General features: G+C 37.6%; 1 protein-coding gene across 4 annotated transcripts in view; it reads right to left on the bottom strand.

Annotated features, from left to right (window-relative positions):
* Window positions 1-16,683, bottom strand: part of DNAH12 (dynein axonemal heavy chain 12) — a 218,839-nt gene that overhangs the window by 85,022 nt on the left and 117,134 nt on the right. For all 4 annotated transcript variants that reach the window (XM_040454701.1, XM_040454703.1, XM_040454702.1 and 1 more), the window contains 4 exons: window positions 15,538-15,837; window positions 14,581-14,759; window positions 12,970-13,162; window positions 5,323-5,484 (listed from right to left, as the gene is read on the bottom strand). In XM_040454701.1, coding sequence (XP_040310635.1) covers window positions 5,323-5,484; window positions 12,970-13,162; window positions 14,581-14,759; window positions 15,538-15,837 — 834 coding nt within the window. The remainder of the gene's footprint in view (window positions 1-5,322; window positions 5,485-12,969; window positions 13,163-14,580; window positions 14,760-15,537; window positions 15,838-16,683) is intronic.

Here is a 16,683-nt window from a genome sequence, read left to right as displayed (position 1 = left end):
GGTAATATATGGTTGTAACTGCAGAACAAAAGTTGGCGAAAAGAGCTAGGATGGTAATTTAGGTATGGGGGTTATTTACATAGAAATAATGGTTAATGCTTCTAAGTAGGTAAGCTGTCTGTAGGAGAATAGTCCCCCCCCACCCCCACCCCCCCGCCCCACACGCATATATTTTGTGAACAGGACTGATTCAGGGGTGTAAGAAAATGAGCAGCTACTGAAAAAATTAGATAAATGGAGTAAAATTTCACAACAGTCAAGGGATAGAATTGAAACTTATGTTCACACAAAAACCTGCACACAAAGGTTTATAGCAGCTTCATTCATAATTGCCCAAACTTGGAAGCAACCAAGATGTCCTCCAATAGGTAAATGGATAAATAAACTGTGATACTTTCAATCAATGGAATACCATTCAGTGATAAAAAATAAATGAGCTATCAAGCCATAAAAAGATATGGAAGAACCTTAAATGCAGACTGTTAACTGAAAGAAGCCAATCTAAAAAAGCTACATACTGTATGATTCCAACTATGTAACATTCTGGAAAAGCTAAAATTATGGAGACCATAAAAAAGAGCAGAGGTTGGTAGGGGTTCAGGGGAGGAAGAGAGACATAAATAGGTGGAACTCATTGCATTTTTATGTCAGGGAACCTATTCTGTATGACACTTAATGGTGAATACACATCAATATTCATTTGTCAAAACCCATAGAATGTACAACACAAAGAGTGAACCTTAGTATAAGTTAAAGAATAGATCTCACGGTTTGTGAGATCAAGCCCTGTGTCAGGCTCTATCAGAACATGAAGACTGCTTGGGAGTCTCTCTCTCCCTCTCTCTCTGCCCAACCCCTACGTGTGCTCTCTCTCTCTAAGTATATAAAAATAAAAACTTAAGAGAATAATGAATTACATGAAATATGAATGAGAATTGTAAAAAGGAAATGAGAAAATATCAGTAAGTGTGGCGAATAAGAAGTCCCTGTTTTGGGGCACCTGGGTGACAGAGGCCATTAAGAGTCTGAATCTTGATCTCGGCTCAGGTCATAATCTCACTGTTCATGCATTCAAACCCCACACTGGGCTCTGTGCTGATGGCATGGAGCCTATTTGGGATCCTGTCTCTCCTTCTCTCTGCCCTTCCCCTGCTTGTGCTTGCTCTCTCTCTCAAAATAAACAAACTTAAAAAAAATTTTTTTTAAGAAGTCACTGTTTTATTCAGGAAGACACTGAAATAATTTAATTCTGCGAGGAAGGCAAATAGAACAGTGGAAAAAATAGTCTGGAAAGGAGGTCTGTGGCTGGAACTCTATTGCTGAAGTCAGAGACATGTGCTGACATGTCTAAAAGGTATTCTCTAAGCAGGGTCAAGTCCAAGCCATACAGGCCAGTTATCAGAAGTGAGGTTTAAACTAAAATCTTTGTGGGGTGCCTGGGTGGCTCAGTCGGTTAAGCGTCCGACTTCAGCTCAGGTCACGATCTCGTGGTCCGTGAGTTCGAGCCCCGCATCGGGCTCTGGGCTGATGGCTCAGAGCCTGGAGCCTGCTCCCGATTCTGTGTCTCCCTCTCTCTCTGCCCCTCCCCCGTTCATGCTCTGTCTCTCTCTGTCTCAAAAATTAATAAACGTTAAAAAAAAAAAATTAAAAAAAAAAAAAACTAAAATCTTTGTCAGAGGGATAAAGTAAGCAGAGCCTAAGACCTAGTCTTCAAAGGGGGATGTACAGGATAGTACAGAGTATAGAAAGAAATTATAGAACTTCTTTCATATTACCTTTTCAACTTTATTTTTCTAATAAGTTTATTTATTTTGAGAGAGTGTGTGTGTTTGTGTGTGTGTGTTCATGTGCATGCACACATGCACTCAAGTGAGTGGGAGAGGGACAGAGAGAGAGGGAGAGAGAGAGTCCCAAGCAGGCTCCACACTGTCAGTGCAGACCCCAACATGGGGCTCAAACTCATGAACCATGAGGTCATGAACTGAGCCAAAACCAAGAGTCAGACACTTAACTGACTGAACCACCCAGGTGCCCCTTACCTTTTCTATTTTAAAAGGTCAGCATAGGGGCGCCTGGGTGGTGCAGTCGGTTAAGCATCCGACTTCAGCCAGGTTACGATCTCGCGGTCCGTGAGTTCGAGCCCCGCGTCAGGCTCTGGGCTGATGGCTCAGAGCCTGGAGCCTGTTTCCGATTCTGTGTCTCCCTCTCTCTCTGCCCCTCCCCCGTTCATGCTCTGTCTCTCTCTGTCCCAAAAATAAATAAACGTTGAAAAAAAAATTAAAAAAAAAAAAAAAGGTCAGCATAAAGCAAAGAGAAACAGGGATGTATTTCAGTACTCTTGAATTCTAACTATGGCTACTTCTTTGTGGATGAATTGATATGATGTTCCTAGACTTGGAATGTGAAGGAAAGAAGTTCTTAAGGTCACTGCTGGATCATACCACAAAAAAATACTGAAGCAGCAATTCTTATTAAAATAACACCAGCATTCTTCACAGAGCTAGAACAAACAATCCTAAAATTTGTATGGAACCTGAAAAGACCCCAAATACCCAAAGCAATCCTGAAAAAGAAAACCAAAGCAGGAGGCATCACAATTCTGGACTTTAAGCTGTATTACAAAGCTGTAATCATCAAGACAATATGGTTTTGCCACAAGAACAGACACTCATCAATGGAACAGAATAGAGAACCCAGAAACGGACCCACAAAAGTATGGATAACTTATCTTTGACAATGCAGGAAAGAATATCCAATGGAAAAAAGATAGCCTCTCCAGCAAATGGTGCTGGGAAAACTGGACAGCGACATGCAGAAGAATGAACCTGGACCACTTTCTTACACCATACACAAAAATAAACTCAAAATGGATGAAAGACCTCAATGTAAGACAGGAACCATCAAAATCTTAGAGGAGAAAACAGGCAGCAACCTCTTTGACCTTGGCCACAGGAACTTTTTACTCAACATGTCTCTGGAGGCAAGGGAAACAAAAGCAAAAATCAACTATTGGGACCTCATCAAGATACAAAGTTTCTGCACAGTGAAGGAAATAATTATCAAAACTAAAAGGCAACCGACAGAATGGGAGAAGATATTTGCAAATAACAATATCAGATAAAGGGTTAATATCCAAAATCTATAAAGAATCTCTCAAACTTACCACCCCAAAAGCAAATAATCCAGTGAAGAAATGGGCAAAAGACATGAATAGACACTTTTCCAAAGAAGACATCCAGATGACTAACAGACACAAGAAAAGATGCTCAAGATCACTCATCATCAGGGAAATACAAATCAAAACCACAATGAGATACCACCTCACACCTGTCATAATGGCTAAAATTAACAAACTCAGGCAACAACAGATGTTGGCAAGGATGCAGAGAAAGAGGAACCCTTTTGCACTGCTGGTCAGGGAATGCAAACTGGTGCAGCCACTCTGGAAAACAATATGGAGGTTCCTCAAAAAATTAAAAATAGAACTACTGTATGACCCAGAAATTGCATTACTAGGTACTTATCCAAGGGATACAGATATGCTGTTTCAAAGGGGCACATGCACCCCAATGTTTATAGCAGCACTATCAACAATAGCCCAAGTATGCAAAGAGCCCAAATGTCCATCGACTTATGAATGGATAAAAAAGATGTGGTACACACACACACACACACACACACACACACACACACACACTGGAATATTACTCAGCGATCAAAAAGAATGAAATCTTGCCATTTGTAACAATGTAGATGGAACTAGAGTGTATTATGCTAAGTGAAATTAGTCAGCCAGAGAAAGACAAATATCATATGACTTCACTCATATGTGGAATTTAAGATACAAAACAGATGAACATAAGGGAAAGAAAGCAAAAATAATATAAAAACAGAGAGAGAGACAAATCCTAAGAGACTCTTAAGTACAGAGAACAAACTGAAGGTTGCTGGTGGGTGCTGGGTGGGGGAAAGGGCTAAAGGAGTAAGGGCATTAAGGAGGACACTTGTTGGGATTAGCACTGGGTGTTATATGTAAGTGATGAATCACTAAAATCTATTCCTGAAATTATTATCACACTATATGTTAAATAATTTGGATTTAAATTTCAAAAAATATTAAACCAATCTTGAAAAAATAAAGGTTTCTCATTTTTGTTTATCTTTTCAAAAAAAATTAAAGGTTTATCAATTTTATTTATCTTTTCAAACAAAATACTGAAGCAATGGAAAAGTTTTGTAGCAACGTGACAAGATGAAAAAATAAATAGCTAAAGTGAACAGGAAAGTTTAGCAAAGCTTAGGAATACCCACTCCCCAGGGGTGGCTATTTCTTGGATGAGAGTAAAGGGATGAATTTTTCCTATGAATCAGGAAAGTCACTATTTTTTCATCAGTCTTGGCCACATCCTTGACATTACCCAGATGAAAGAGAAACGTGGGATCTTTTCTTTACTCCTTTTCTCCTTCCCCACACCAGGCCACAGACTGGTAAGATACCATTTACTGAGGGTTTTCTAAGTACCTAATGCTCCATAAATGCTTCATTTCATTTGACCTTCAGACCTCACAACAACCCTATGTAGGAGGAACTATCATGTATATATATTAGCTCCATCCCATACAAGAGAAATGCAGGTGCTTCAACTACTAGGGTGAATCCATTTTACTACAGATGTTATCTCTGGAAACTGAAATGAAGCATCCAGCTATGAGTGATATATTCTATGGGTAAAAGTAGTTATAGCAACAAGAAAGAAAAAGCACTAGTAGAGATCTTGTGTAGGAAGATATTAGAAATGGGGGTAGAAGGGGAGGACATCAAACGTGTTGGCATTTCACAACTATCTTTTTTTGTCTATTAAATCACAAAGCACGATTTTCACACGTCAGAATTGTTGAGACAAGTAGTTTTACTAAAACTACTTTAGTACTTTAGTACTTGTCTTTACTAATTTTTAAAAAATTTGTTAACCAGTGGTAAACCATAACAGCTATTCAAGCAGTGTTTCAAAGTTCTATTTTTTCTTATCTTTGCAACCCTAAGATGTGATTTAAAATGTCTAATCACTCATAAGACATACTAAATAAAAGAGATGAAATTGCCATCATTAGGAAAAAATGAATTATAAAAATTCGATCTCATAACTATGGTAGAAGCCATTTGAAGTTTACCAAAAAAAAGATACATTAAAATAGTATACTTTAAATTTTTTAATTACAAAAATCCTATTCACAAGCTGTACTTATCCTGAAGAGCAGAGAAAAAGTTGCTAGACAAGAACATTTCTGTGCTGGGAGTGGCACTCCCTAAAAAGCATTTACCTCCATCACTTCCTGTTTTTCATCTGCAGCAAAAATGTTAGGTACTTCTCCAGTATTGAGCACACTGTCAATATCCTCTAGAAAAGCTTCCTCTTTAATCTGAGTGTCCGTGATTAGAAAGACTGTCTTCTGGCCCTTCATGCCCACGTCCCTTAATAGAACCTTAAAATAAAAATACACTTGTAAGCAGAATGTGGTACACATCTGTTGTTTTTGCTTTCCCTTCCTTTCCCTTCTTTTGAGAATGAGATCTCAATTTTAGAGTGGTACCTCTTTCCACTTCTGATGGGGCTATCTTTCAGGGTCTCCAATTTTCCCATCCCCTGAGTAGGAAACCCCAACTAGTCAGAGTTTCCTGAGCCTTTAGACATAGTTGTTGATTCAGAGGAGGGCATGATTTTAAGACAGCCCAATCAGATTCTTACTTCAGGGACTAAGATGGATTTGAAAACAGAAGGAATCTCTGTCATTCTGAGAGGGAAGATATAAAGACCAGTAATCTAAAACTGCTAGGGGCCAACAGTGTTGTCTCATGGAATGAGTCTGTTGGAGAAGGAACCAAATAGAGGAGAGCAGTGCCAGGAGATAGAGTAATTACTGAGTGCTTAATTTGAGCTCCTAAATTCGGCCATATCAATGCCCTATCTACCTCTGGACCCTTCTGTCATGTAAGCCAATTACTCCATATTTTGCTTAAGTTGGTTTTTTGTTTTGTGTTGTGTTGTCAATTGTAACCAAAGATTCCCAATTAATATAAAGATACGGACTCAGTGGCATAGTGGAGCAGACTTGTTTAGGATGCTAGAACTAATCGTTAAAATTTCAGAACTTGTGAGAAGATTTTTAGACACAGCATTAAAAATTAAATTATATAAGCTTATAATTATAATAACAAAGGTAACAAAACATAAATCTTATCACTTCTTATATTTACTACTATTTATCTTATGGAAATTATTTAAATTTATTGTTGTCTATACAGTAAAATACCATATAATGGTGCTCAAACACAGAACTCTTCCCAGCTCTGTTTTCAGTGACATCATCCATGCATGAGTTTCAATCATCCATGGTGGGAGTTTTTACACCACAGAAATTGTCAAATGGCAGAGGTTCTCCTGAACCCCCTGGAGAGTTGGTTGTTAAACATTTGCCAGTACTCCACTAGATATATTTCAGGTGAAAACAGCATTACTTCTCTGCAAATTTTTATTTATTTATTTATTTATTTATTTTTTTTTTTTTTTTTAATCTTTATTTATTTTTGAGAGGGAGAGAGACAGAGTGTGAGCGGGCAAGGAACAGAGAGAGACAGACGCAGAATCTGAAGCAGGCTCCAGGCTCTGAGCTGTCAGCACAGAGCCTGACATAGGGCTTGAAGTCACAAACCGCGAGATCATGACCTGAGCCAAAGTCAGATGCTCAACCAACTGAGCCACCCAGGTACCCAAATGATTTTTACATTTTTTAATGTTTATTTATTTTATTTTTGAGAGACAAACATAGAATGTGAGAGGGGGAGGAGCAGAGAGAGGGAGACACATAATCTGAAACAGGCTCCAGGCTTTGAGCTACCAGCACAGAGCCCGATGTGGGGCTTAAACCCACAAACTGTGAGATCATGACCTGAGCTGAAGTCGGCCGCTTAACTGAGTGAGCCACCCAGGCACCCCCAGCAAATGATTTTTAAAATAAACTTCTATTTCTAGATTATATCTTTTAAATAAATCATATCACTTAAATAAATGCTGAATGTTAATATATACAAAATTATGCCTTTCCCATAAAAGTCATTCTCCAATATGGAAGTTGGTGTGTGTTCCTAGAAATACTTTTCTATCAACAAAACTAGTAAAGGTAGCTTTTAAATAAGTATTATATTTAATCATATCAGATTTCTTTTTAAAGAGCTTTTTCTTCAAGGCAGAAGGAATAGAGTTGAATTACTTTGAACATTCTGGCTTGTCTAGGGGCCACCTGAGGCACTGATTTCTGTCTCACCTGTCTTAGGGCACTTATGGGAACAGGGCTTAGTTTTGATATGAGGTTGGAGGCCACTGAAAACACAGGCAAGTGCCCTTACAAAATGGAGCAGCAGAGACTCTGAAGTTCCACAGGAAGGTGCCAGGGGGAGCAAGAGATCAGGGGCAGTGGAATACAACAAAAACCAATACCAACAGATCATGAGAAGAAACAGGAAATTAAGATAGCCCAAGGCACCTGTATATACTAGAGTACACAAAAGCGCATGCACAACCCATAAAAAAGATGTACCCCCCCAAAAAAAAAAAGTTCTGAGAAGTCCCAGATTTTCTAACATGGTGATTGGTGAAGATTCCACCCTGCAAGAAGCCAGTCTATAAAGACTGGGAAAAGTGGCAGTTTATCGAGTGCTCAAAACTCAACAGATCACAAGACATACAAGGAAACAGGGAAACATGGCCCAATCAGAAACAAAAACAAAATAAGCCCTAAAATATCAACAACAACAAAACAGATCTAAGAACTACATAACAAGAAACTCAAAATAACTTTTAAAGATGCTCAATAAGCTAACAGAGAATACAGATAGACAACTAAAGGAAGTCAGGAAAATGGTGCATGGACAAAATGGGAATGTCAAAACAAATATAAACTATTTAAAAATAACTTAGAAAGAGTCTTATGAGATACCACTAAGTGAGATGGTATACATACATAATGGGATACACATTATGGGAGCAAGAAAAAGAAAAGACAGGGGGAAAAGGCAGATAACTTATTCAAAGAAATTCTCAAATCTGAGGATAGAGGTGAACAAATGAGGTAGAAATAGAAATTCAAGAAGTTCAGGGACCCCCGGGAGGCTCAGTCGGTTAAGCAGCCAACTTTGGCTCAGGTTGTGATCTTGCAGTTCATGAGTTTGAGCCCCGCTTTGGACTCTGTGCTGACAGCTCAGAGCCTGGAGCCTGCTTCTGATTCTGTGTCTCCCTCTCTCTCTCTGCCCCTCACCTGCTCATGCTCTCTCTCTCTCTCCCAAATAAATATTTAAAAAAAATTTTAAAAATCAAGCAGTTCAACAAACTCCAACTAAAATAAACCCAAATAGACTCACACAATAAGACACATTATAATTGAACTGTTGAAAGTCACAAATAAAAAGGGAACCTTGAAAACAGCAAGAGAAAAACAATGCATCACACACAGGGAGCTTCCATGATATTACCAGCATATTTGTTAGCAGAAACCTCGGCAAGAGGGGAGTAGGATAATATATTCAAAGTGCTGAAAGAAAAGAAAAATCTGTCCACTAAGAATACTGTATCTGGAAAAACTGTCCTTCAAAACTATAAAGAAATTAAGATCTTCTCAGATAAAAGCTGAGGAAATTCATTAACACTAGATGTGCCCTTCAAGAAATGCTAAAGGGAGGGGTGCCTGGGTGGTTCAGTCAGTTGAGTGTCTTACTCTTGGTTTTGGCTCAGGTCATGATCTCAGGGTCATAAGATTCTCTCTCCCTCTGCCCCTCTGCCCTGCTCACACACACTCTCTCTAAAATAAAAATTTTTTAAAAATTTTTAAATTAAAACCTTCAAAAAAATTTTTAAAAATAAAGAAATACTAAAGGGAGTCCTTCAAGTTGAAATGAAAGGATGCTAGGGACGCCTGGGTGGCTCAGTCTGGCAACTGACTCTTGATTTTGGCTCAGGTCATGATCTCATGGTTGTGGGATTGAGCCCTATGTCGGGCTCCACACTGAGCATGGAGCCTGCTTGGGACTCTCTCTTCCTCACTCTCTGTGCCTCTCCTGTTTGAGCACACCCATGTGCACGCACACACACTCTCTCTCTCTCTCAAAATAAATAAACATTAATAAACAGAAAGAAAGGATGCTAGACAGCAACACAAAGCCATATGAAAATATGAAGTTCTCCAGTAAACATATGGACAAATATAGAACTCTGTATTATTGTGATTTTAGTGTATAAATTCACTTTTAATTCCTGTATAGAGGGGCGCTTGGGTGGCTCAGTCGGTTGAGCGTCCAACTTCGGCTCCAGTCATGATCTCATAGTCCGTGAGTTCAAGCCCTGCATCAGGCTCTGTGCTGACAGCTGGGAGCCCAGAGCCTGCTTCAAATTCTGTGTCTCCCTCTCTCTCTGCCCCTCCCCCACTCATGCTCTTTCTGTGTCAAAAATAAATAAAAACATTAAAAAAAAATAATTCCTGTATAGAATCTAGAAGACAAAAGCACAAAAACCTTTATAAACCTTTATGTTAATGAGTACACACTCTATAAAGACATAATTTGTGACATCAAAAACATAAAGGGGGGGCAGATGTAAAGGAGTAGGTTTTGTGTGTCCGTTTTGTAAAGGAGTAGTTTTTGTATGTGATTGCAGTTGTTACAAGTTTAAAATAGATTACTACTTTAGGATATCTTATGTAATCACAATAGTAACTCCCTCCCCCTCCCCAAAAATCTAGTTTTGTGTATATTCTATAAATGAGAAGGGAGTCAAAGCATGTCACTACCAACAATCAACAAACCACAAAGGGAGGCAGTAAGAGAGCAAAGGAGGGACGAAAAAGGTACAAACATTCAGAAATGCCAAATACACATAGGGGAAGGGAAGGAAAAATAAGACTGAAACAGAGAGGGAGGCAAACCATAAGAGATTCTTAAAAACAGAGAACAAACTGAGGTTTGACGGGGGTAGGGAAAATGGGTGATGGGCATTGAGAAGGGCACTTGGTGGGATGAGCACTGGGTATTATATGTATGGGATGAATCCCTGTATTCTCCTCTTGAAGCCAAGACTACACTGTATGTTAATTAACTTGAGAAAAAAAAAAAAAAGCCAAATACAAACAAAACACCAACAGTAAATCCTTCCCTATTAGCAACGACTTCAAATGCAAATGGATTAAATTCCCCAATCAGAATATATAGTTTTGCAGAATGGATTTTAAAAACAGGACCCAATGATATGCTGCCTAGAAGAGACTCACTTTAGACCGAAGGGCACACCATTGGTTGAAAGTGAAATAATGGAAAAGATGTTCCATGAAAATGGTAACCAGAGGAGAGCAGGGCAGCTATACTAATACCAGACAAAATAGTAAAAAGTTGTTACAAGAGACAGGAAACATTACATAATGATCAAAGGGTCAATTCATCAGGAAGATGTAACAATTATAAATATTTATGCACAAAACAGCAGAGCTACTAAGTATATGAAGCAGGGGTGCCTGGGTGGCTCAGCTGGTTAAGCATCTGACTCTTGGTTTCAGTTCAGGTCATGATCTCATGGTTCCTGGGTTCGAGCCCCTTGTCAAGCTCCATGATGTCAGTGCAGAACCTGCTTGGGATTCTTTCTTTGCCCCTCCCCTGCTCGTGCTCTCTCTCTCTCTCAAAATAAATAAATAAACTTAATTTTTCTTCCCCTAAATATATGAAACAATGACAGAATTGAAGGGAGAAATAGCAACACAATAGGAGGAAACTTCAACGTTCACTTTTAATAAGGGCTAGAAGAACCAGACAAAATGTCAATAAGGAAAAGGAGTATTTGAACAATACTATAAACAAACTAGACCTGACAGACATATATAGAACACTCTACCCAACAAGAGCAGAATATACCTTCTTCTCTAATGCACATAGGACATTCTCCAGGACAGATTATGCCACAAACAAGTCTTAACAAATTTAAGAAAACTGATACCAAATCAAGTACCTGTTCTAATCACAATGGAATGAAACTATGAATCAACAGAAGGAAAACTGGAAAATCTGCAAATTCATGTCAATTAAACAACACACTATTAAACAATAGATCAAAGAAGAAATCACAAGGGAAATTAGAAAATTTCTTGAAACAAATGAAAATGAAAAGTCAACATACCAAAACTTAGGAAATGCAGCAAAAGCAGTGCTAAGAGGGAAGTTTATAGCTGCAAACACATCAAAACAGAAGAAAGATCTCAAGTCAACAGTCTAATTTTACATCTCATAGAACCTCAAAAATTGAATAAACCAAATCCAAAGCTAGCAAGAAAAAGGAAGCAATAAAGATTAGAGGTAAACAAAATAGGGGATTAAAAAAATCAGTAGGAAAAAAAAAATCAGTGTAACTTAGAGGGTTTTTTTTTAACCAACAAAATTAATAAAATCTAGCAAGATTAAGAAAAAAGAAAGAAGATACAAATAACTAAAATTAGAAATGAAAGAGGGGACATTACAACCCATGCTACAAAAATTAAAAAGGATTATAAGAGGGAGCATGGATGGTTCTGTTGTTTGAGGGTCTGACTCTTGATTTTGGCTAAGGTCATGATCTCAGTGTCATAGGATCAAGCCTGTGTCAGGCTCCACGCTGTGTGGAGCCTGCTTACAATTCTCTCTCTCCCTCTCTGCCCCTCTCCCCTGCTTGTGTGCATTCCTTTCACTCTAAAATTAAAAATTAAAAAAATAATAAATAAATAAATTAATTAATTAATTAATAGAGTAGAATACTATTAACAATTGTATGCCAACAAATTGTATAACCTAAAATAAATTCTCAAAAATGAATGAAGTGGGGCGCCTGGGTGGCTCAGTTAACTGTCCGATTTCGGCTCAGGTCGTGATCTCCCAGTTCACAGGTTCGAGCCCCGTGTCGGACTCTGTGCTGACAGCTCAGAACCTGGCGCCTGCTTTGGATTCTGTGTCTCCCTCTCTTTCTGCCCCTCTCCCACTCATGCTCTGTTTCTCTCTGTCTCTCTCTCTCTCAAAAATAAACATTTAAAAATGAAAAATTAAAGTACAAATAGATTTAGTAACATGCTCAAGATAGCTAACAAAACATGCAAAGCAGTAATTAAAACTGAATCTGCCTAACTTTAAAGTCTATGTTCTATCTACTGAAGAAGGCTGCTTTCTCAATCTGTTAGTTCATTTGGTAGTAAATGTATCAAAAATTTTCCTCTAAAGTGAGAGCAGAAAAAGAAATACTGTAATTTTTTGCTCTGTGTCTAAGTAAACCTCTTTGATATCAGCTTGGATTCTACCACTTCCATATCCAGCTCTCTAGGCTAACTTTTAGGCTATAGAAACTTCATATGTGAGGGTGAGTGTAAGTGAAAAAAGTCCATCAATCTTTCTATTTTTCATTTTGCATCATCTCCCTTCTGTGAGGGATGTGAGGCATGTGAGGATGAAGCCCCAGGCATCTACCCCACTATTCTATTGGTTACTGGGAAAGCAACATTAATTGGGCAACATTAATGACATCATCATCACCATCAGGGTTCACGTTTAACAATCTGCTGGAAAACATACATTTATCGGAAATGAGACCTCTCTGAACTAGAATAAAGATAGAATCAGCAGCTGCAGTGGAAAAGACAAATGATAAATCCTTCTCTGCTGTGGATACCTTCCCTCAACTTCAGTTTCTTCAGCAGTAATACAGAGACAACCATACCTGCTTCACTGAATTGTTGTACCTACAGAATGAGATCGCATATTTAAAGCACTTAGAGCAGTGCTCAGCACACACAGTTACTGCTCTATGGATAATATTATCATCATCACCAACGTAGTCAGCACACAACTATACAGGTTGGCTCTCTCTTCACAGCACTGATAATTATTTTAGACACTAGGTTTCTTCATAATTTTACCTTCAAATCCTCTCTCCACTCATTCATACCATAGCTTTTAGAAATTTCTGGTTGGAAAATCTGCATTTTTGCCATGGATGTAGCCAGACGGGTTAAAGATTGACGACCACTGCCTCCAAGTCCAACAAGCAAGGCATTTCCACCTGACTGCTTTAGAATTCGACATATTCGTGATAAATGTTCCAATACATACCTATGAGATATCAATATTATTATACTTGAAAATACGAATGTAAATGTATATTTACAGGTAACTATTATTTTATATTCTTGGAAGGATGAACTTTGCTATCCCATGTTATTACCCTAATTTTAAAGAGATAATCGTCAAAAAGTGCGGTTTTTCAAAAGATGTTACCATTGAATCATTTGATGCAAAGGAAAACTAAAGTACAAATTCAGGAACTGTAATGTACAAATTATAGAAATGAAATGCAGTTGTAACCACTTATACTGAAAGCATATCACTGTTTTTGTTAAAAACATCTCTTCAATCTTTTTTTAAGATTTTTTTTTTAAGTAATACCTACACCCAACGTGAGGCTTGAACCTACAGTTCCAAGATCAAGAGTCACACGCTCTACCAACTGACCTAGCCAGGAACCCCTCTTCAATCTTTTAATACTAGGATTTATATGTGAGAAATGGAAAATCAGTTATCTACAAAATTAATTTCTGTGAAGACCCAGCCTCATTAGTAATTAGGGAAATTAAAATTGGAGCCACAGTGAGATACCATTCCACTCTCCTTTAGATTGGCAAAAGTTACCAAGTCTGGCAATCCTAGTGTTGGCAAGGGTGAAGAACAATGGAAACTCTTAATCATTTTTGAAGATACTTCAGCAAAACTTAGTAAAGTAGAAGATCCTTACACACCATAATACAATAATTTCACTTTTAGGAATATAACCTAGAGAAATTCTAACACATGTACCCAAAGAGACATGAATATTCAAATCTTTTTTTTTATAACTGCAAAAACTAGAAAGTCACCTAAAAGTCCATCTCAGAAGAATGACCACATTGTGTTAGTAGTAAAAACTCATTTGTTGTGACTCTCACAAACAATATGGAAAAAACCTGAAGAATGTATACAGTATATTATTTATAAAAGTTATAAACATGCTTGGTCAGTTAAGCATCTGACTTCAGCTCAGGTCATGATTCCCCAGTTTGCGGGTTTGAGCCCCACATTGGGCTCTGTACTGACAGATCAGAGCAGAGCCTGGAGCCTGCTTCAGATTCTATCTCCCTCTCTCTGCCCCTGCCCTGCTCAGGCTCTGTTTCTCAAAAAAAAAAAGAAGACAACTCTTTAAAAAAATTAAACATGCTAAATAAGACTGTGCATATATATTCAGGAACACACATGTGTAGTAAAAAGCACATGACATGAGTTCCTTTTACTCCTACAGGGTATGATGGGGATGCAGAGAGACAGGATTGACTACACAAGGGACTTCAAATAAATTTCTAATTTTTTATGTCTTAAGTTGCATGACCAGTACAAGATTATCCACAATATTTTTCTTTATATCTTTTCATACATTTTAAATATTTCACAGAAAAATTTTACAAATAGCAATTTCCACCATGAACACCAAATGTAGGTACCTAAAAATGACAAGATTCATTCTTGTCTTGTGAGTTTGATTATACTCATCTAAGCATTGTTCCACAATGTCACTAAAATGATGAATATTTGGAATTTCAACATAAAGTCTGTCGTCTCCTTCAAGATCAGGATTCATATAATCACCAAACATGAGATTTCTCAAGTCTCCTTCAGATATCTATAGAATGAAAATCAACACGTTACAAAATTCAACATTTTATAAAATAAATTAAAGGAAATATTACATAAAATTTTGTTTTATCTATGTTATAGGATGATTATCAATTAAATAATTCTTTTAAATCGAGAGGTAAAGGGGCGCCTGGGTGGCTCAGTCGGTTAAGCATACGACTTCAGCTCCGGTCACGATCTCGCGGTCCGTGGGTTCGAGCCCCGCGTCAGGCTCTGGGCTGATGGCTCAGAGCCTGGAGCCTGCTTCCGATTCTGTGTCTCCCTCTCTCTCTGCCCCTCCCCCGTTCATGCTCTGTCTCAAAAATAAATAAACGTTAAAAAAAAATTAAAAAAAAAATAAATGGAGAGGTAAATAATATACTTATACAATTAATTCCTAAAATTGTATTATATCCTCAAAAAACAAAAAGAACAGAAATTTTTCTGTTATATAAGATTTTCCCCCAAGAGCCTAGAAAAGTCATTCTGAGTGACTCTCACTTATTGAGTAGTTACTAAGGGATGGTCACCATGTTAAGTACTTTGCATTTATTATATCATTTAATCCTTATCATATAAGGTTTTATTCTTTAAATAACTTCTATGTTACATATATATTTCCCCTGAAGACAAATCTTCTCAAAATAAACACCTATCATTGAGGGAAGTGAAAAGAATTTGATTGTTAAGAGGAGACAGTATTTTTTAAAGATAGGTTGATTGTCACAATTCATGCTGTTGTACTGTTTTAACTTAATATGTATACAATCACTAAATATACTCACGGGTGCATTATCTCTCCTCAAATGTGAAAAGACACCATCAAATGATTCTTTAAAATGGTCCTTTATAACAGCTTTGATTAAATTGAACAGCCAGTATCGATCCTCGTTATTAACGAGGCGGTCATAAAACACCCGGAGAACTTCATGCACAAACAAGCGGGTCATGGTGTGTTTGCTCTCCACAGCATCTTTTTCAATGAGTAAGCAGCCCCGGATGACACGTGAAAAATCCCGCAAGTTGAAAGTGTAATGGGATTTTGTGGGAGTGGGCAAAAGATTTTCCATGGATCGTTTATATACCTGCATATGAAAGACGACAATGGAACAATATAATGATTATAATAAGCAAAGTCATGTAACAAATAGTATATAATATGAAATATTTTATTTATCCTATCAGATTATATTGGTTTGGGGGCACCTGGGTGGCTCAGCTGGTTAAGTGTCTGACTCTTGCTTTCAATTCAGGTCATAATCTCACGGTTTTGTGAGATTGAGCCCCACATTGGGCTCCACACTACCGGACAGCACAGAACCTGCTTGGGATTCTCTCTCCCTCTCTCTCTGCTCCTCCCCTGCTCACACACATGCTCTCATGATCTCTCTCAAAATAAGTAAATAAACTTAAAAAAATTATATTGGTTTAGAAAATTGTATAGTACCCAGTCTAGCATGGCACACAGCTTTTTTTTTTTAATTTTGGTTTATAGCAGGCATTATGAAGTCAAAGGAACTTAATATTATCAAATTCCATCCAAGCCCAAGAAGTGACCATGCATTTATTTCCCAGTTATTACAGTTGTTCCACTTAAAGCTGAATGACCTGTGATTAAATAATTAGCAAAAACTTTAGTAGAGAGTGAAACCAGATAACTCATTCTGAATCATTCCAAATGGTGGCAAGGATGAAACAATTTCCTTTGGCTACCCTTGACTTCAAAACAAATCAATGTATCCTCTTCCTTCCCTTTGCTCTTATTTTCTGCCTCTTCTCCCTTCTATCTCGATTGGCTATAATATGGAAATAATGTATGTTTTTACTATTTGCTAAATTCACCAAATAAACTTTAATATTTTCTATAAGTAAATTAAGTCTTTTTATAATATAGCCCCCCAAAAAACCTCAAATGAAATTATTTTTTTGTC

The sequence above is a fragment of the Herpailurus yagouaroundi genome, unplaced genomic scaffold (genome assembly GCF_014898765.1).
Source record: "Herpailurus yagouaroundi ecotype Mexico unplaced genomic scaffold, PumYag 213, whole genome shotgun sequence".
Taxonomy (NCBI): Eukaryota; Metazoa; Chordata; class Mammalia; order Carnivora; family Felidae; genus Herpailurus; species Herpailurus yagouaroundi.
Note: the sequence above shows the minus strand (reverse complement) of the source record. Positions and strands in the feature narration are given on the sequence as shown.